The sequence below is a fragment of the Drosophila subobscura genome, chromosome E, assembly GCF_008121235.1.
Source record: "Drosophila subobscura isolate 14011-0131.10 chromosome E, UCBerk_Dsub_1.0, whole genome shotgun sequence".
Classification (NCBI taxonomy): Eukaryota; Metazoa; Arthropoda; class Insecta; order Diptera; family Drosophilidae; genus Drosophila; species Drosophila subobscura.
The window spans coordinates 13767283-13786822 of NC_048531.1; the positions used below are offsets into that span (position 1 = coordinate 13767283).

The following is a 19540-nucleotide window of genomic DNA, read 5'->3' on the forward strand; positions in this document are numbered from 1 at the left end:
TTTCTGTTTTTATTGTTTTCATTCGTTAAGGTTGCGGGAAAAAGATTGCCTCTAAATTCATTCGGGTAATAGTAGCATGCCATAAATATTGAATTAGGTTTTCACTTTAAGTTTTTAGTTTATGCATTTTGCATTGTTTTTCTTTTATATAATTTTGGGCGAAGATTGCGCTTGAAAGGGTTCAGCAAAAACTGTTTTTTATTTATGTTCTTCCAGCTATTATTTCGTCATTTGTGGACTTGGATTTGTCTGCAAAGTTTATTTATACAATAATAAATGTAAAAGGCATTTGGGTTCTCAAAACTACTAACAATAAATAGAACATAGGTAATCAAATCAAATGTGTGTAAAACCCAATTAAATATATATTTAACAAAGAGCAATAGGTACATGGTTTCTTGTATTATTATAAAAATATCTTGTCTGCCGTCAGTGTTGGGTTTCCCTACTATTATCAACATTAATCCTAACATTTCAACAAACAAATTTGCATTGTGGGAGGAGGGGGGAGGCTGTGTGTGTGTGTGTGTGTGTCGGCTATCTAGCAGTTGGGTGGGTGGTATGAGCAGTTTGTTCCTGAATTCCATTGAGCTGCTAACATGAAGTCGAGGACTAGGCTAAGTAAACGTTTAATAGTTTAGTTTTTGTGTAGAAATTTGCACTATATACTCGTACGTTCCCTACGTTTCAGTAAAATTCGAATCAAAAATTGTAAGTTAACAACCCCGTACCCGTACCCGTACCCGTACCTCGTACCCCTATCCGTACCAGTTCGTACCAGTTTTTCCTCAAATTTTCAGTTACTTATGCTATGGTTATAGGTAGTTATAGGTATTTATTATTATTATTTAGTATGAAAAGGTCGAAAAGGTATATTGGCTGTTCGAGATTTGCTGAATATATATGTATGTGTGTGTGTGTGTGTGGTTGTGTGTGTGTGGTTGTGGGTGTGTGGGATATATTCTCCCACGTACACTATGAATGAAACTATGAATATATAGGCTATATATATAATTATCAGTTGTTTTTCTTCCATTTCCTACAAATATAAAAAGTTCGTGTTTCACTCTCTCTCTCCCGCCCGCACTGCGCTGCAATCTGCTGCCTGGCACAAATCTATAAACAGGAATTTGCTTTTGCCGCCGGACAGCTGCCAGGCTGTGGGGCAGGGAGGCAAACAATTTGGGGGGGTGGAAACAATCTATAACTAATTAAAGCGTGTGTGTGTTTACAGGTAGGGCTAACTAAATAGAATACTATATAATTTGTATGCACAAATCCCGTCCCGTCCTGTCGTGTCGTGTATTTATGCCACAACAAAAGGTGGCCACGAGACTAGATAGATCCTAGAGACACGCGCACAGGGCTACACATGGGTCGTATAAAAATATATCTAACTTTACACTGCACTTTTTTGTATCACTAAGGGGGTGAGGGGGGTGAAAGGTGTAGGGCGCCAGACTATCGCCTAGACGCAGGTGGAGGAAGCATGTGACACGCTCGACGCTGCAGCCGCTGCCGTTGATGACGCCGCCGTGGCTGCCTCCAGATTAAAGTCCTTGCTGCGGCAGCACATCTCGCAGATGCGCTTTGTGTCCGGATTGAGGAACGTGCAGAAGCGACAGCTCCACTCATTCGGACTCGTCACAATCAGCTGCGTGGACACGGGCGGCGGCTGCTTGGGCACAGCGCCGGTGCGATTACGCGAACCACTTCCTCTATTGTCTATTGTGGCCGTTTTCAACGCGGACTTCACCTTCTTCAAGCCCGTGCTGCTGCTGTTCGGCACCAGCGACGGCGCTGGCGCCTGCACAACCTTGGCCTCCCGCCGGATGGCCCCAGTCTTCTTCTCCAGTGTGCGTGCCTTCCCGCCGCCACTTGTCTCCGCAGCGGCTGCACTGAAACGTGTTCCCTTGCCACCGCTGACCTCCGCAACAGCTGCACTTGCGGCACGTGTCGCCGGCTGCGTCTTGGCTGTGTCGCGTCGCGTGGTTTTCTCTGCGGGATTCGCACTGCCATTGGAAATGGTCAGCGAGTCCAGATCCAAGCTCTGCACCAGCAAATCCTCACGGTCCCCCAAGTCCTTGGAGTAGCCAGAGCGCTCGAGGTTCTTGAATACATAATTCCAGGACTCAAAGCTGCCGACGCCCTCCTGCACCTTGGGCATCAGCGGCGGCGAGGCGCTGCTCACCGTCACAAAGTCATCCAGGCTCGCCGTCTCGTAGCCCGCTGTCATGTCCGCCACCGTGGTGGGTATATCCGGATCGTTGACTGGCTGCCTTCTGCTGCTGCTGCTGTGGTATCCATCCGCGGGCGCTGTCCGACTGGCCCGCTCCTTCAATTCCTTGTGCATTTTGCGGTTATTGTCCATGGGATCCTGCATCCACAAAGAGGTTCATTTTTGCACTCTAATCGGTTGGGAATGGGAGCCAGTTTTGGCACTTACCTGCATCAGGTCGGTCTCTGCCAGCGGTCGCGTTCGACTGTTCTTGGGCACGGGCCGTGCATAGACGTACCTGTCCTGAGCAGTGTGTGGCGGCGGCTGCGGCTGCGAGTGCGGCAGCGTGGTGGGCAGATCATAGCCGCCATACGACGTCGGATCTGGCGGTTGCGCGTAAATTGCAGCATTGCCACACAGGTGGCCGCCGTGGCCCCGGTGCTCGTACATCCGCGGATCGTAGTCATGCGCCCCAAAGTCGTGCTGCGTCAGATGCGCACGCTCGTCGAAGTCGATCAAATGATGGTCCGGCGGATACGTGCTCTGCCTGTGCTGCATGGGGCCTGGAGGATGACCCGGACGCCTGTGATAGTCACAGCTATGCATCGGCCCAGAGGCCGGCGCGCCCGTCTTCTCAATGGTCGCGTACATGTTGTGCTCCGGGTTCGTGAAGACATCGGCTGGCGTGGCATACTGCGCATTCAGCTGATTGGAGATGTTGTAGGGCAGGGGATAGCGATTGCCGGGCGCATTGTAGCCACCGGCGACCGCCGCATAGGAGGCACTGCTGCCCATGCTCAGTCCGTCGAGGCAGTCGTAGGGCGCCTCGTAGACATGCGGATGCGGGTGCGGGTGCTGATGCATGGCCTGGCACTGCTGGTCGAAGGAGTGTCGATGCGGGAGTACGTTCTGAGGCTCCTGGTAGTGCTCCAGGCTGCGCGAGTGCGTCATCAGGCCTCCGCCAGCCGTCTGCTGGTGATGCTGCTGCTGCTGCGATGGTGGTGCGGGATATGGCGGCAAGTATTTCCCCGACATCGAGTCGCTGACATTCGGTGAATGCATGGCACAATTGTGTGAGCTGCCGGGATGCGCCAGGTTGTTGCCATGCAACGCGCAGGGGCTGGCACTTGCAGCCGCTGCCCTGCCACCCTTCGTGGGCTGCTGCTGTGCCTGGGTCTGCACGTTGCTGTATGTGTTCTCCGAGAGCTTCTCCTTGTGCAATCGCTTCTCGTTCAGGTGGTAGACAATCTCCTTGATCGACTGTGTGGTGCCGCCAATGTGGCGCTCTCGATATTGAAAAATCTCCTTCCAGCTGCAGGGGAAACCCTCCGCCTGGACGCCTGCATAAATGTGCTTCATGATCTGGCACTCGACGTAGGCGGCCATCGCATCACGCGACACATTTGTCACCTGATCGGGGCAGATGGGCCCCTCCAGCACGAAGGTGTCGTCCGAAATGCGCCTATAGCCCATGGCCAGGAAGAGCTGGTCAGCGTCCAGCAGGCGGGACAGAACATCATGCTGATAGCAACCCGAATATGTCTGGAAGCAAATAACATTTGAGCCAAAGGGAAATGGGGATCTGGATGGACAAACCAACCTTGAGGATTCGGTACTCCTTGCGCCAGGGTTTGGTAAACAAATTGTTGGCATACTGGCTGATGGTCTCGAATCCCACGATGGCATTCTGCGCCGTAAACTCGGTCAGCTCTCGCACCGATTTGCGCAGAATGTGCCCTGTCTCTGGCAGAAAGAACTTGCGATCGTGCGGCACCACGCAGAGGAACTCCTTGAGGCAGCCTGCAAAGAGCAAATTAATTGGTATTAGTAGTGTTTGGGCCATGCAGGGACAGAGCATACGAACCCTCTAGCTTCTTGCGCTCCTCGAGCTTCTGAGTGCACTCCTCCGTTTCGAGGAACGACCAGTGGCGCTGAAGTATCTCCTGCCACAAGTCGGGCAGAATGTCGCGTGGCACAAAATCCGACATGTTGCTTTAAGGACTCTCATTCAGCGCGCCTTATGGTCCTGCAACAAGGCCACAAAAGCGATACAAGGTTACAAACAAGTCTCGAGATGCCTTGCATCTCACTTGCTATTGATTTTCACAAGGATTATGTACAGCCATCGACATGTGTGGCTGTGGATGTGGCTGTGTGTGTGGGATGGGCCTGAAGGCAGGCCAAAGCAATTACCCAACAATGATTGTCCTCCCCATGCCCCCCAACGGGGCTGCACTAGCTAATGCGATACTGCGCCACCCCCCCCGCTCAACTGTCTGCTCCGCACAAAACATGCACTAACTAAACAATGCATATTGTTGCCTCAAGTGGAGTAACAATAACTGCCCTGATAAGAGCAAACAATGGACATGTGTGCGGGCTCTGGTTGTGGCCCGTCATCGATAGTGGCGTGCCAATAGTCGCCCGGAGCTCGGCTGCTCTTTGTTTTCCGAGCAAAGCAGTTGGCGTTGGCAACTAGAAGGAGAAACGCCCAGACTTTTCACCTGTGATTAGTGTTGCCACAAACGACTTGCACAATGAATCATTCCAAAGGCAGCTGATTGGATAACAGAATGATTGGGGCTCATCAGATCAGCTCACCAACGCGTGAATATGGCTGCTACGAGCACGAGGGCATGTGTACGTAGCAAAACATGGCCGTATCAGTAAGTCAGCGCAACAACACTAACGGAATGATTGGCAAAATGGATTTCCCCTTATTGGAAATATGTACATTTATGTACGAGTGATTGACTCTCTCTCTTCAATTGAGAGTAACATTCCAAGTCGATACAGTTAACCCAACTGCAAATTAAAGTTCTTCCTGCTTCACGTACAACAATGCGAAATCTTACAAATGTCCCACAGAAGCCCCACGGATTCACGATGCGAGCTACAAGCATACACTAACACACACACACACACACGCACGCATTATCTTTCCATACACACACCCACACCAACACTTGCACATTTAAAATTATATTGATATCGGCTGGCTATCGTAAAATAAGCCAAAGATCGTACATTGGCCTTTAGGCGGCAACAGCAACAACAACACGCGGCAAGAGAGAGCAAGAGAGTGGGAGAGAGAACCGTTGGAATAACCTTGAGAAGTGACTCATTTCACGGTTTGGTGTGCAATCAAAATGCAAACCAGAACAGCAACGCAAAGGGTGACGAGAAAGAGAAGAGTAAGTAAGTGAGTAAGAGAAAACAGAAAATGCGAAATATGTGTAGGTAGAAGGGGGAACGAGGAGCAACTAGTCACGGCATGAATGCGAGGTGACTGAATGTGTGGGAGAGAGCACAGTATGGAACACTGATAACGGTTTATTGAAAGCTAAACACAGTCCGCGCCACTTGAATAGCACTTTGCACACCCAGGGTAGGTGCTGACAACACTATTGATCGCCCAAATATTATTTCAGAACATTATTATATCGATTTTTACAATAAAAATGGAAAACACTTCCTCCTAGTTGTGCTACTCTTATCTCAAATATGGTCACAACGCATTGTTCTGGATCACGTTGTATCCGATGTACTATTCAAGTGATGCGGAGTGTGCATATGGCAGCGCCTCGCTTCTACAAGTATTTGCAGCTGTGACAGTCATAACTAGAAACACACCCACACACACAGTCGTTCCAATGGGAGCTTTATGAATTTCTTTTCTGGTAAACAAATTTGACAGCGTTGGGTACAAATATTTAACTACAGCTTATGGAAACGTTACTGTTTCAAGTTTCAACAAATACAACATATAACTTGGCTGGTACATTTTGGGGCCTTAAATGTTTCCGCATCGGAAAGGGAATGAGCTTTGACATTGCACAGGTGGTACTGGGGGTACAAGCAAAGTTAAGTCAATAAATCATGTTGCAGCTGCTGCAGAGTGGATTGCTCTCAAAGGTTTTCTTAATTGGATGCAAATATTTGCACTTAAATGACTAGCGCATAAGCTTATTAGCGAGAGCTCAGCAATACTCGCAAAAGGCAGCCACCCGGCCACCCGCCAGTCCGGTTCACGTTCAGGGTCCGTCCACCAGCTTCCTGTTGCCACTGACAACGAGGGAGGGAGCGAGGATTTTCAGAGCAGGAGCCTAGGGTAGGGCTTCGGTTGCACTGTAGCATTTGACAGGTCCTTCTTTGGTTGGGCGAAATGTTTTATTAAGCTAATTGAAATGGAAAAAAGCTGTAACTGCAGGTGAAATTCCTTTCGCTTAATTAAATGTCGAAATCAATGAACAATTTCAATGGAATGCATTTTTAATGAAATAATGTGTCCAAATCAGAATGCCAGTGGCCTCTCCAGCGAGAGAGAGAGAGAGAATCTTAATCAATTTCTACTTTACCACAATTTCAATTTAAAAGAGAAACAGAAGCCGAGCGCAAAAGATAGAGCAAAGCTAGAATAACATAAAACCAGAGGTGGGGTTGGGGTAAGGGAATAAGTACAGAACTCAGATGTGAACTAACAGATAAATGAGGAATTTAAATCAATAAGTGCAATGCGAGAGTGTAAGGAGTATGAAGAGAAGGTTAGCTAGCAAGGCAGCAACAAAATAGCAGCAGAAATAAATTGGAAACTTTGCAGCAAAGCAACTAAGACGCCAGCCGGAACGAACTGCAGCTGAGAACTGGGAACTGGCAGGGACTGGGGCTGGGATTGTGGTGGTAATGGCTAGAATTTCTCATGCAAATTGAACCAATTGTTTGAAATCCGTTTAGACATGTCGAAGCTTCAACACATTCTCTGAGCCAGTTTTCCCCTTAATTTTCCGGATTGGCACCAGCAGCATCGATGGGCCTGGCCTGGCCTGCATTCCGATTGAGCTGGATTGTAATTGAATTTTCACAGTACATTCTCGTTAGGATGCCAGTTGATGTCATAAAGCGGTTGACACACACATGGTGATGGGCATGTAAAGCCGTCAGAATGGCGAATGGCCCAGGCCATGATGCTGCCATCGGCCTGGTTATGGGCAAACAGGCTGCCGCAGTGTGAAAGCGAGCCAACAAGCACATGCCTTTGGTATTTGGCCGAAAATTTGCCCAAAATACTGTGTTGACAAAATGACAATGGACACAATATGGCCGGGATTGGAAGCTTTTATTGATTTAGGCTACGGGCCGTGCCTGATGCTGATGGCGAATGTTTGCATTGCTGGGTTTTGGTCTGCGCTGCTCTGCTCTGGTTGGTCTATTAAATGAAATATTGATTAGCCATTTCAGGTTAGCAGAGGATTGGATATGCCATAAGCTGCTGCTAGCCACTTGGCACGATGTCAGACTGGTCTACTATGGCTTATATGGCTTGGTTGTGTGTGCGTCAACCGGCAAGCGACGGGCAGGGTGCTCCAATTCTTATTTTCAGCAATGCGCCACTAAATTTAGCCAAATAAAAGCTCAGCCGACCAGAGCAGAGAATACGTTACGTTCCGCTGCTGCCATCTGCCGATTATCCCGCCCAGGAATCTATTTCCTGCAATTGCCAACGACTGACTCTACGAATTCGCATTTCCCATTTAGCCCAATCCGGTAGAGGGGAGGGGGACGGCCAAGAAAAGTGCAAACGCAAAATTACTTACAGAAATTCCCAGGGGTACGTTGCGTTGTATTTATGAATTTTCATTTCTGCATTGTCAACACCGACGACAGCGACAGAAGCGTGCTGGAGGAAGAGTCCGAATCCGAATCCGCACCAGGTTCACCTTGCCCCGTGCTGTTGCCAAAATTTGTAGTCGCGAGTGAGTGAGTGAGTGTGTGGGTGGGTGGGTTTTATTTTTAGCACTCCCGAAGGCAACAAGCAACGCAACACACGATAAGGCAGTTTCAGCTTCCGCAATTGCGGGGTGCTGTGGGGCTGGGGCTGGGGCTGGGTTTGCTATTGTTATTGGGCAGCAGCTGCTGCTGCGACTGCTATTATTATTAACAAATAATGGCGCTGGGTGGCTCTTCTTCTTTGTGTTGACAAATCTTTGCTGCACTTTCACACAATCTTCGCTTACAGCGGCAAACTTGTTGCTGTTCTCTTCGCTCGCAGCAGGAAATGGAGACACACTCAATTTTTTGCATTTATAAATTACTGAATATTTATGTCCGAAACACGTAGCGTAGTTTTTGTAAATTATACAAAACACAAAATATCGGGCCGTACTCTTTTTTTTTTTTTTGGTATTTAATCGCACGACGATGAATCCGCATTGACCAGGTACTTCAGTTCGATGATGGGGCTGTCGATATTTTCTTGAAAAGGGTATGTTCGGTGTTTCTGTCGATATTTGTTGATGAGTGTTGCTATCGATGGTTCTTGATGAGGGCATGCAAGGTTTTGCATTCGAAATGATCTTATAAGTGTGGTCGCGTGTAAGAGTATAACAAATTGTATAGTAGTGATATGTTATGTCGCAAAGGCAGCAGATATCTGCCCCAGAAAGTAGGAAGAACAGAAGGTTGCTCCTTAAGATGACTTTCGATGGCATCGAGGCAATCGATTTTCAGTCCTAATCATATAGCTATTGTTACTAGGTTAATCAAAGATACCTTACTCTATTCACCATCGATGGTGGCCACCATCGAATTTTTTCCAGCCCGAGTTTCCAGTGGAGCTATCGACTAAATCATATTCCTCGATTGTGCTGTTCTAATTGATATTACTGTTCCTTCCTCTCCTCATTCTTGCGTCTCAAATGTGAGCAAAGAAATGCCACAGAAATTTTCCAAAAGTAGTATACGTTCACACTTACATATACTGCAAAAAAAAAAGCAATTAGAAAAAATTTAATTTATCATTGTGCCAGAAAAAAGGTGCTGATATTGCATATTGCAAGTTTTGATGATGGTTGTCCGCACTGCCGCCATGTCAGCGGACTCAAGACATGCTGCGAGGGCGAAAGAACACGGATACAGTGATGTGAAGGCGAGTGGCGGTGACCACGACGAGGTCACGCCAGAGGATGAGGATGATCGCGAGGAAGGCGAAATTGTCGATGATTACGAGGTGATAATATCCTCGGAGGATGAAGAGTTCAAGCTGCGTGCACGCATCGAGCAGCTGGAGGAGAACAACAAGGATGTGGAGCGCATGGACATGCTGGCCGCAAATTTGGCAAATCAATACAGTAAGCAACATGTAGAATGGCATATGACTGACGTGTATGTGTGTGTGTAACAGTGTGTACGGGTAGGTATACATGTGTTTGTCGTACGGCTTCTCCCATGGGAGAAGATTATAGAACCGCGACTTGTGTTCAGGCTTAATACTCTAAGGCCCAAGGGTCAAATTCCAGGCATAGTTATTTGAGTTTAGGATTATATCCCCCTCTCCTCTCACTCGAGATAAGGTTTTTGTTTTCATTTCGAATTACAGACTATCCGGAGCTGGAGGAGCGAACTTTGCGCCTAACACGAAAATCTTCCGTCCTTTTGCTTTCGGACGTGTCCAGCCCCTCCGAGGAGGAATACGATTCCCAGCGCCCATACCACAGATCAAGAGTGAGACGCATTGAAAATGGCAGAAGGAATGGTAGCCAGCATCCGAATGGTGACTACAAGCGGCGCAACAGGCCACAGCATCTACGCAGTCGCCAGCAAGCACCGAGCTACAAGTACCATCAGCATCAAAAGCCACCGACGAGCCATCATCAACATTATCAGCAGCAGCCGCAGCAGCAGCAGGATGCCATATTGCTGGACTCATACGATAGCCTCACAGACGACGAAAACTGCGAGTACGATGTGACGTCCGAGAATGAGGGCGAACATGTGCTGGATCTGGAGCGGCTGAAGCTCAGCAGGGACAAGCTGCGCGTGGCATTGGCCAGAGAGGAGCGCAATGATATGATCGGCCAGTACAAGAATAGCCTCAGGGAGCGACTGCAGTATCCGCTGCGCAAGTCGCCCAAGAAATACTCCACGAAGAACGAGCGGATGTCACCGTCTGCTGAGAAACTCTCTGATGATGAACTCTGTCAAGAGGAGGAAGATGAGGAGCATGCGATTCAGCCGGCTGAAGCAGCTGGAGAAACCGGGGAACTAAAACTACGTCTGATAGCCCTCAAGTCAGCCATCCTCAAGAAGCACTGGGCGCGAAAGAAGCGCGACGCGGAGCGTGCCTACTCACCCACCGACATGATAAACCGCGTCCATCCCACAATCAGTAACACGGACGAAATCGATGACCTCATGGAGATCAGTCCAGCTGCCTCGCCCGAGCGCGTGGCAAGTCCCTTTCGCATGGACGATGCTGTCGACACCAAATCGGTGGACATGGACCTCGCCGAAACGGACAGCGATGAGCAGAAGGACAGCTGGAACACGTGGTCGAATAATTGGAACTCTTTGGACACGGCTGGCGGCAGCTGGCGCTGCTTTATGCCCAACAATTCGCTGCCGCCCGTATCCATGCCCATTGTGATAGACGAGGACGATGATTTGTATGAAGATGAAGAGCCACCACCACCGCCGCCATTCCAAATTCCGCACATGCATCTGGATGAGGATGCCCGCGATGCCATGCATCTGGTGGATGAGCAGAATTCCACTCACAGCTCACTCACATATACTCAATCCGTGTCAATGGAGAGCTCGCAGACGCAAACGAAGAGTGTGGACAAATCGCAGGCGGACGAAACGCCCAGCGACGATGAAGCTGGTGCCTTGCGCGCCCTGCTTCTGTCCAATCTAAAGACAGCCAAGGGGCCAGCCCCTGCACCCACGCGACAAGCTTCTCTGCCTACGCTAGCTCCGCTTCAAGCAGCTCCTTTACCTGTACCTGCCCCTGCCCCGTCAGTGTTGGCTTTGGCTGTCGCCAAAACGGATTCAATTGGCTCCCACGATTCGGATGATCCGGAGCAACTGCGCTCGCTGCTGCTGTCCAGCATTGCCACCAAAAAGAGCAAAAATTGCCACACACTCAAGTCCCGTCTTAGCCCAGAGATACTCAAGAATGCGGTGCGACGCTTCCAGTCGTGCGCTGGTGAGGCGCCCCTGAAAGAGGAGGAGCACGAGGAGCCCCAGCAATCCCAGGGAGACCAGCATGATAATCAGGAAGAACAGCCTGAGGAGGGGGAGATAATGGAGCAAGAAGTGACAGCGCAGCCCATCGTTGAGGCAGCCACACAGTCCCAAGACTCAGGACAAACTTCCATAGAAACCGTAGAGCAAACTCCGCCTGTAGCTGCACCTGTCTTGGGGCTCAAAGATCCAACGTCACCCTCCACTAAAATAATCAAAATTGTAAAGCCCAACAAGGTGATAAACAAGAAGACGACAGCCAAACGTAAGCTCCCCACTGAGGAGCAATCCTCCGCAAAGCTGAGCTGCAAGCGGCCATCCACGCTGCTGGTCAAAGAGCCCAGTGCGCCGCTTAAGGTGCAAAGCAGCGTGTCGGTCACGCGACTGGTGACCAGCGTTGATCCGTCTAGCATTAAGGTGAGCAAGCTGATCATCAGCCTGGCCGATGACTCGGCGGCGAGCGATGACAATCTGGAGCTGAGCTCGTGCTTTGCCTACTCCAATTACACGGAGAATGCCAGTCCGCTCAGCCTGGCCATGGGCAGTCCCAGTGGCTCCACAACCAGATCGAATACTCCCAACTCGGAGATACTAGAAGCGGCGGCAGCTTCCACCTCCAACCCAAATCTCAGGCGATCGGTCATGAGTGATTACTTTGAGAAGAAGATCGATGACTACCTGAAGCAGGCGCGTTCCAAGGTGCCCACAACAGGCGCAAATGATGCTAAAGAGGCTGACACAGACAAGGCCACAGCAGAGAAGGCGGCGGACGGTGAGAGGTTGGCGCAAAGTGCACCGAAAGCTGCACCCGCAAAGACTCAGCAGACGAAGAAAACTCCTCTGGTGGGTAGTAGCTGACTTTAGCGGCGATCTTAGTACTCATTATTCTTCCATTTCAGGCGGTGCGACATTTGCCTGTAGCATCGCAGAAGGAGTACCTCCGACTGGTCGAACGCATGCAGCTGCTGGAGCAGAAGAAACTAAAGACAGCCAGGAAAGTGGAGGCAGCCTCAGGCAAGGCAACAGCTGTGACGTTAGGGGAAGCCACAAAGGACTGCGAGAAAGTGTTGCCAACGGCTGACATTAAGAGCAGCAGCAATGGCAATGTAAAGCCAAATCAACCGCCCAGGGAGACGCGTCTAAAGTCCTTCGAGAGTTCATTTGCCAGAATCGGGTAGATATTTCCACTTAGATGGGGCTCAGGCTTACTCATCTCTGATTGTGTGTTCGTTGCAGGGGTAGCATGATTGCGAATTTGGAAAAGTCCATGCTGCTGGTCGAGGAGGCTAAGAAGTCGAAGGCGGTGCGCCTGCGCTGCTCGCATCGGCTGAAAGAGCTCTACAGCGAGATGCAGGCCGTGAGGCAGGTGGTCAAGCAAGAGGAACAGAAGCTGGCGCGCATACAGCCGGAGATTCAGGCCAGCCACGAGATTATCATATCACTCAAACAGAAACGCAACAAGCTCTATGCAGCGGCCATGGATCTGGGCAAAGGATTAAGGGGCGACCAGTACAGGTACTACCACAACGACAACCAGCAGCCAGAAAGCAGCTCCACGTGGGAATGGTGGAAACAAACGAGCAAGCCCGAGCTTCAAACACCACGGAGCTCGGGACACCAGCATGTTTCCATGCGATTATAGATTCATTTTTCTTGCAGGTTACTCGACGAGGGCAAGGCGGAAATTACCAGCAAATCAACGCAACTCTCCAAGCAGATTCGCCTCTACAACTCCATAGTTAAATACGATGATCTGAAAAAGTTAACGGAGGAGGAGCTCCAGCAGCAGCAACCTGAAGTCGAGAGCCAGCCACAGACTGTGATCGAGTCGCCGCCACAGGTGGAAAGGGAAGATGAGACGAGTGCGAGTCAAACTGCCACTGAGGCAGCCAGGGAAACGGATGAGAATGGAATATCGGGAGATATTGCGCCATGCTCAGAGCCACCGCCAACGACTGCCGCCGCCGTGTGCGAGTCCCAACTGATGCCAGATGTGCGTGGATTTCATTATACATATACAAATTGCTTCGTTTATAATGCTAAGAAAGTTCTCAAGTGTACGGCTGTGTGTTCATCCGTGTTGAAAACACTCCCCGAACTGTGTGACCCACAAACAACACTCCCTCCACCCCACAAAAACTCCCCAAACTAACGAAACGGTTGAGTTTATTTTCAGAATCGACCACGAGACGAAACAGTGGCGGCGCAGGAGCCTGAAGCGGCAGCGAAGCCACGGCCAGGACCCTACACCGTGAGCATTATGAGGGAGTTGCGTGAGGAGGAGGCGCCAACGGATGCGTATCTGCCGGACTACCGATCTCCCCTGCCGCGGTACTACAGTAGGTGAGTAGAAGCTTCGGATCGGTCGGTTGGCGAAATGTATTTCTGTGACTTTATCCCCAAACCGCAAAGCCCATGTGATGTCCATGCCACCATTTGTCCGTTCGAGCTGATGGGGCGCTGTGAGGATGCGGACTGTTCCTATCTACATTTGGGCCGTCTGGAGGTGACGACAACACCCAGCTGCAGCTCCAGCCCCAGCATTGGGACCGCATGACCAGCTTCAGCTGCCAAAAATCAAACTCTTTCAAACTAACCTAAAAAAAAACACACAAAACACACAAACATGAAACAAAAATAACATTCTTAAATAGCGTGCTTGAATTCTGGTAAGTTGAACTCTTCACGCGACTAATATTTAAATGTTGCTTTCAGTCAACGTTAAAAAGAGAAAATTACACAAAGAAAAATAAAATCGTCGCAATTGTTGATGGGGAGCAGAGCAAAGGGCACAGCAGCCTGTAGCAGCCAAATGAGTGCAAAAAAAACAAACAAAAACAAAAACCAAATCTTAATCAAAAAACAAAAAAAAAAGAACAAAAGAGAAAACCACCGTTACTTGTTTAAACCTTGTTTGTTACTTACATTTATATACCTCTCCTCTCGCACTGTCTCGCGCGTCGTGCAAGTTCGATGTTCGATGTTCGATGTTCGATGGCGTTCGATGTTTCGGGGCTGTACAAACAAGCTTGGACCGCTCGAGCGGATGTGCATTTTTTATACCTAACTAGTACGGAGAATCAAAATTTTTGGTTTATTACGTTTATTATTTTGCCACAAATCGAGCGACCAATTTGCAAAAAGGCAACAGCAAGAACTGTAATATTCGTTAAGTTACATTCGCGGTAGTTTCATTGATTTATTTGATTGCTTTTTCGATATATTATTGGTAGGAGCGTTACAGCCAATATTCATTTATATTTTCCAATCACTCTAAATAGTCATTATATATTTGTAATTATTATAAAGTTTTCAAAAGAAAAAGAACACACCTCAACTGAATTTACAAGCAAATTCAGAGCAAAACAGAAACAATTTATGAGAAATTCAATAAAAATAAATCGAGCATTTTAAAAATAAATTATAGCGTTTTTCATGGGTGCTAATTTAGCCTTTTCTTGCCTATTCCTAGATAAATATAGTTTAATTTAAATACATTAGTTTATCACAGCCAATCCATCCTCCGGGGAGTACAAAATAATTTAATTTGTTCGATTTTGTTCTCGCTCTCCGCCTTCCACCTTAGTAGCCCTCATCGTTGCCGTAATACACGTAGGCGTGACACCAATCCTTGATGCCATCATCGTTGCTGCAGCACATGGGATATATGATCTCTGATTTGGTGACTTTGGCACAGCGCATGCACAGCTCCATTGTGGAGCCATTCATCTCGCACTGCTGCACCTTAATGATGGTCTCCACCGACAGATTCCCATTGTATTCACTGGGATCCACGATCATTTTTGCGCTGCTCTCGTCTGGCGAGGAGGGTCGCGCCCTTACTCCGGGCGTGATTAGGCTGATTAGAAACAGTGCCGCTATCAGCAGTAGTACCTTATTGTAGAACATCTGCAAAGATGATGAAATGAGACATTTAATTAAAATGATTTATGAAATTAATGGTAAGCAACGTGTTGGTTTGCCGCCCCCATTAAGCGGTTGCACTTAAGCTCCAAGTTCTTTACACTCTAGTTCTAGTTAACGCAAGATCAAACACGTTCGTGCCCAATTTCAGTTGCTTCTGGGCAGTTCGAACAGGTTTAAATATTAACTCAAATTATTGCCACAAATTGAGGGAATCTGGGATTCAATTAAAATGATATTGTACCTCCGTTAGACGGAAGTCTGCAAATTAAATCAAGTTCATTCACTTTCGGCGATGGACATGTGTGTACAACAGTTGTCATGATAAAGAGCCAATAGATGGATGGTCATAGCTTGCGATTCTTCAATTAACTTCACTTTTTTCAGGCATAGGCCATAAATCATTGTTGGATCGCCGATAATCGTTGGATCCGCAATAATCATTCAAGGTTTAACACAATTTTTGCTTACTTTTTGAGTCATTCTTTTGATTGGTTTGCTTCCTTTTCTATAACACTTTCTCAGGAGAATACCGCGAACTTAGACGACACTTTGGATTGGTTGAATGTTTTATATATAATGTGCTTTTGGACATATATTTTTGTTGATGCTTTTGCCATGCGAATTGATAGCCTAGCTGCCCGCAACTGGAAATCAGCAATGATCGGGCATTACTTTTTATACCACATGAACTGAAACATTCGAAACACACACACAAGCGACTCACACGATCCCGACAACTGCGAACCACTCTCGTTTGCGACTGCGGCTGTGGAGCCTAAAGGTTCGGTTCGGTATGGTTCGGTTCGACGTGCGAGATATGCCGCGCCGCTCTCGGAGTTTCCCACCCACCATAATCAGCGGGGGGAATTTGTATTTTCGGCTGCAACACACCGTTGCGCACGCACCGTTATTGAGCTTCATCATCACAGATACGATCTGACATGTGACCAGAGAGCGCCCTTTGATACTCCGTTCATTCCAGCACCCTCGAATCGAACGTAGAACAAATTTGTTAAGTGTGAAATTTTTGATCAATAATTTTGAGAAAACTGCACAATGTTGGTCTGTAGAAGCAAGGGTCTGCTGCAGCGCTTACTCAGTCCAGGGAGCAACACCAGCAGCCGGGACTACAAGGTGGCTGTGGTGGGTGCCAGCGGTGGCATTGGTCAACCTTTGAGCCTGCTCCTCAAGCAGAACTCTCTCGTGTCCGAGCTGTCCATCCATGACATGCGCAACATCAAGGGCGTTGAGGCGGATTTGTCGCACATCTGCACCTCGGTGCAGACGAATGCGTACGAGGATCAGCAGCTTGAGGACTGCCTGGCTGCTGCTGATGTGGTGGTGGTGCCCGCGGGACTGCCACGCAAGCCGGGCATGACCCGCGATCAGCTGTTCGAGGCGAATGCGGGGGTGGCGCTGCGCGTTGCCTGCGCCGTCAGCGAGTCCTGTCCTGGGGCACTGCTGGCCTTTGTCACCAATCCAATCAACTCGATTGTGCCCATTGCCGCGGAGCTGCTGAAGTCCAAGAACTCATACGATCCGCGGCGTTTGTTCGGCATCACCACGCTGGATGTGGTGCGCGCCAGAACCTTCGTCGGGGACTTTCTCAATGTGAATCCGGCAAAGGTGGATCTGCCTGTGATTGGCGGCCATGCGGGGAAAACCATACTGCCCATATTCTCCCAGTGCTGTCCGAGTTTCCAGTGCCAGTTGGAGGACATAAGACGGCTCACGCATCGCATCCAGGAGGCAGGCACCGAGGTGGTCAACGCCAAGGACGGTGCCGGCTCCGCCACTCTATCCATGGCCTATGCGGCGGCACGCTTTGTCAACTCTCTGCTGCGTGGCCTCAGCGGCGAACCGGATGTGATGGAGTGCGCCTACGTGGGCTACAAGTCACCTTGCCTGCCCTTTTTCGCCACGCCCCTCATGCTGAGTGCCAAGGGCATCGAGCAGAACCTGGGACTGCCGCATTTGGATGACTTTGAGCGGGAGTCCCTCGAGCAAATGCTGCCCGAGCTGGAGCAGAGCATACAGAAGGGGGTTGTCTATGCCAAGGAGAAGATGGAGAAGGAAGAGTGCCAAAAGTAAACCCACACATACACAGACATTCTCACCACTCACCCCCCAAGTGCAGCTCATTCATTGCATTCCTCGGACGTTCGTCGGAACGAGCGATCGAGCGATCGACCGATCGACATATTTACATACACGAGAGCATGTGCGACACATTCATGTTGCGTAGACACAGACAGAGACAATTAGTGAAACATCATGTTGCTGATAGTGAATTTTCATGGGCACTACACACTGATTACGGGACGATCGATAGGCCAGAACTCATGCGACGTACATCATGATGCAATTTGATGCCTTCCCATTCAGAATTCCCTTCCGGCAATAATGCGGAATCTCCAGCAACACTATTGCAGCTCGTAATACTCGTAATACACGCATTCCCCGGCTGATCTCACTGACCTGGGACCATCTTGTTTACGTTTTAATTCATTCAAATTGATGTACATACATAGATCGATCGGGTCGACACTAATTAACGTCAAAACAATGTCTGTAATTGCACATCAGGGATTCCAGGAAAAAAACGTATTGTGAGTCCCCTTCCTTGTAAACAGATGTAACCAGAATATATGGCAATATTTGTTCAATTGCTTTATTGTTCCGCGAACGAATACATAATTCATACGATTAATATCTTCTAGGTATTGCTGAAGCTAGGGTCTAGGGTCTAGCCAGAAGCTGCAAGAACTGATCTTGGTTTGAGTGATTAATAATCTGAAAATGAAATGAAATCTAATGTGAACTTTTGCTCTGATTATTTACTTAATGAATTTGCATAGCAAATGTATGCAATTCCGTTTTTAAAAATACAAATCTAATCGAAATCAGATAGGAATTACCGGGAATTCCGCCAATCGGGGATATTCCTTCTTTATCAATCCAGGGGAGGACTGCGGAGTCGTCACGCAGATCATTACTGAATTCTAGAGTCCATGATTTGAAGACCCAGTTTGAAGCAATTAAGCAAGCGGCATAACTAAACCAGGCAAACAAACAATGCAATTCCACTTGCTGATTACACTAATCGAATCATCTGTATTGTCATTGGCTACGAAACCAACTCTACTATATGTCGAATCAAGCGGAGTAGCTAAGAAGGAGGTACTGGCACACACATACGAGTAACTGCACCAGTTCATTGCCATTGTGAACCAATTTTGCTTTTTGACTATAAACAACAATTAATACCTTGGCCCAGACAATGAACTTTGGAGCCAAGAGATTATAGCAATCAGCCAGAAATTGTTTCTGTGCTCATTTGTGATTTCGTTTTATTAATTAGTCCACACGATCAGACAGGGAAGCACGCTCCAATATAGTATTTCGCCAGACAAGTGACAAGTGCTTTCGTTTATCAGATCCAGCACAACCCAAGAAGCATAAATCATACAAAAATAACAGCATAATGATTCTGAAAAGGAGTCAATCACTCAGCTAGTTAGTGGTTTCACCTGATGGATGGCTGCCTTGAGGAGCTGTTGCCATGTTGGCCAGTTCCCAGACATACGAGGAAACTGCTGCTCAGTTATTTATAGAGTCAGCCACAGCCACAGCCACAAAGAGCCGATTGAAGATTGCTCGTTGGGCTCGACTATAATTATAAATGTTTACAAAATGCCGCTCCGGCGAAGCGCCTGCTCCTGCTCCATCGAATCAATCGAATCTCTCTTATCAGAACGAGGTCACCCACCATCGCCACTGTTTGTTTGTCTTCGTCTCGGTCTTCGTCTCCATCCAGTATGAGTAATGGTCATCAGCTGACTTGTATTCGCATGCCCAAGCATGTACCAAGCTACTCACAATCGTAGCACCCAAAAGTTTCATAAATCATTCCACCCACAAGCCTCTCGAGTGCTTTTTTTTTGGTTGTGCTCAAAGTCCATCTGCATATTCATGATCGCGATTCATGATCCGATCCCCTGGATCATTATATTGTACATGTTAAGTGGTAGATTTTCCTATCGCATCGTTAGGTGTTGTTATTGATCCAATAAATATCCCTGCGACTGGACTAACAAATGTAAACATTGCCAATTACAATATAAGCTCGAGATAATTTCAAAAACGAGAAGGGACGTGTGAGACGCTTCTTACGCGTCACAACTTTTATACCCGGCACTCAGTACTACATCTGCAACTTAGCGGTTATTTGTCAAATTTTACATTTTTTCTTCATCTGTCATCTACATCAACAACACTACTCACGCCAACACGCTCCTTTAGCTCGCCACCCTCCCCTAGAAACACACACTGCAGAGTCAGGGCAGAGTCGCGGCAGAGTCAGAGGCAGCGGCA

General features: G+C 48.3%; 4 protein-coding genes across 4 annotated transcripts; 2 read left to right on the plus strand and 2 right to left on the minus strand.

Annotated features, from left to right (window-relative positions):
* Window positions 1–10: 10 nt before the first annotated feature.
* LOC117892501 (protein tamozhennic) lies at window positions 11–8396 on the minus strand. The gene is made up of 5 exons (XM_034798778.1): window positions 7813–8396; window positions 4083–4244; window positions 3819–4018; window positions 2447–3760; window positions 11–2377 (listed from the first exon to the last, which is right to left on the minus strand). The coding sequence occupies exons 2-5, from the start codon at window positions 4204–4206 to the stop codon at window positions 1469–1471; spliced, it is 2547 nt and encodes an 848-aa protein (XP_034654669.1). The 5' UTR covers window positions 4207–4244; window positions 7813–8396; the 3' UTR covers window positions 11–1468.
* A 565-nt stretch (window positions 8397–8961) lies between these two features.
* Window positions 8962–14557, plus strand: LOC117892500. Its single transcript, XM_034798777.1, has 7 exons — window positions 8962–9345; window positions 9594–12082; window positions 12139–12413; window positions 12476–12754; window positions 12899–13232; window positions 13416–13582; window positions 13652–14557. Exons 1-7 carry the CDS (start codon window positions 9060–9062, stop codon window positions 13794–13796), a joined length of 3975 nt encoding a protein of 1324 aa, XP_034654668.1. The 5' UTR covers window positions 8962–9059; the 3' UTR covers window positions 13797–14557.
* A 121-nt stretch (window positions 14558–14678) lies between these two features.
* Window positions 14679–15806, minus strand: LOC117892504. Its single transcript, XM_034798780.1, has 2 exons — window positions 15635–15806; window positions 14679–15148 (listed from the first exon to the last, which is right to left on the minus strand). Exons 1-2 carry the CDS (start codon window positions 15644–15646, stop codon window positions 14822–14824), a joined length of 339 nt encoding a protein of 112 aa, XP_034654671.1. The 5' UTR covers window positions 15647–15806; the 3' UTR covers window positions 14679–14821.
* A 350-nt stretch (window positions 15807–16156) lies between these two features.
* LOC117892503 (malate dehydrogenase, mitochondrial-like) lies at window positions 16157–17385 on the plus strand. The gene has a single exon (XM_034798779.1). It carries the CDS (start codon window positions 16223–16225, stop codon window positions 17255–17257), a length of 1035 nt encoding a protein of 344 aa, XP_034654670.1. The 5' UTR covers window positions 16157–16222; the 3' UTR covers window positions 17258–17385.
* Window positions 17386–19540: the final 2155 nt, after the last annotated feature.

Bases quoted from the DNA above. Each gene is read 5' to 3' on its own strand.
- LOC117892501 (XM_034798778.1), bottom strand. From the start codon at position 4,206: ATGTCGGATTTTGTGCCACGCGACATTCTGCCCGACTTGTGGCAGGAG. The intron at 4,019-4,082 runs GTTCGTATGCTC...TGCTCTTTGCAG, and splicing joins GGAGCGCAAGAAGCTAGAGG to GCTGCCTCAAGGAGTTCCTC. The intron at 3,761-3,818 runs GTTGGTTTGTCC...ATTTGCTTCCAG, and splicing joins AGGAGTACCGAATCCTCAAG to ACATATTCGGGTTGCTATCA.
- LOC117892500 (XM_034798777.1), top strand. From the start codon at position 9,060: ATGATGGTTGTCCGCACTGCCGCCATGTCAGCGGACTCAAGACATGCT. The intron at 12,414-12,475 runs GTAGATATTTCC...TGTTCGTTGCAG, and splicing joins AGTTCATTTGCCAGAATCGG to GGGTAGCATGATTGCGAATT. The intron at 13,583-13,651 runs GTGAGTAGAAGC...CAAACCGCAAAG, and splicing joins CTGCCGCGGTACTACAGTAG to CCCATGTGATGTCCATGCCA.
- LOC117892503 (XM_034798779.1), top strand. From the start codon at position 16,223: ATGTTGGTCTGTAGAAGCAAGGGTCTGCTGCAGCGCTTACTCAGTCCA.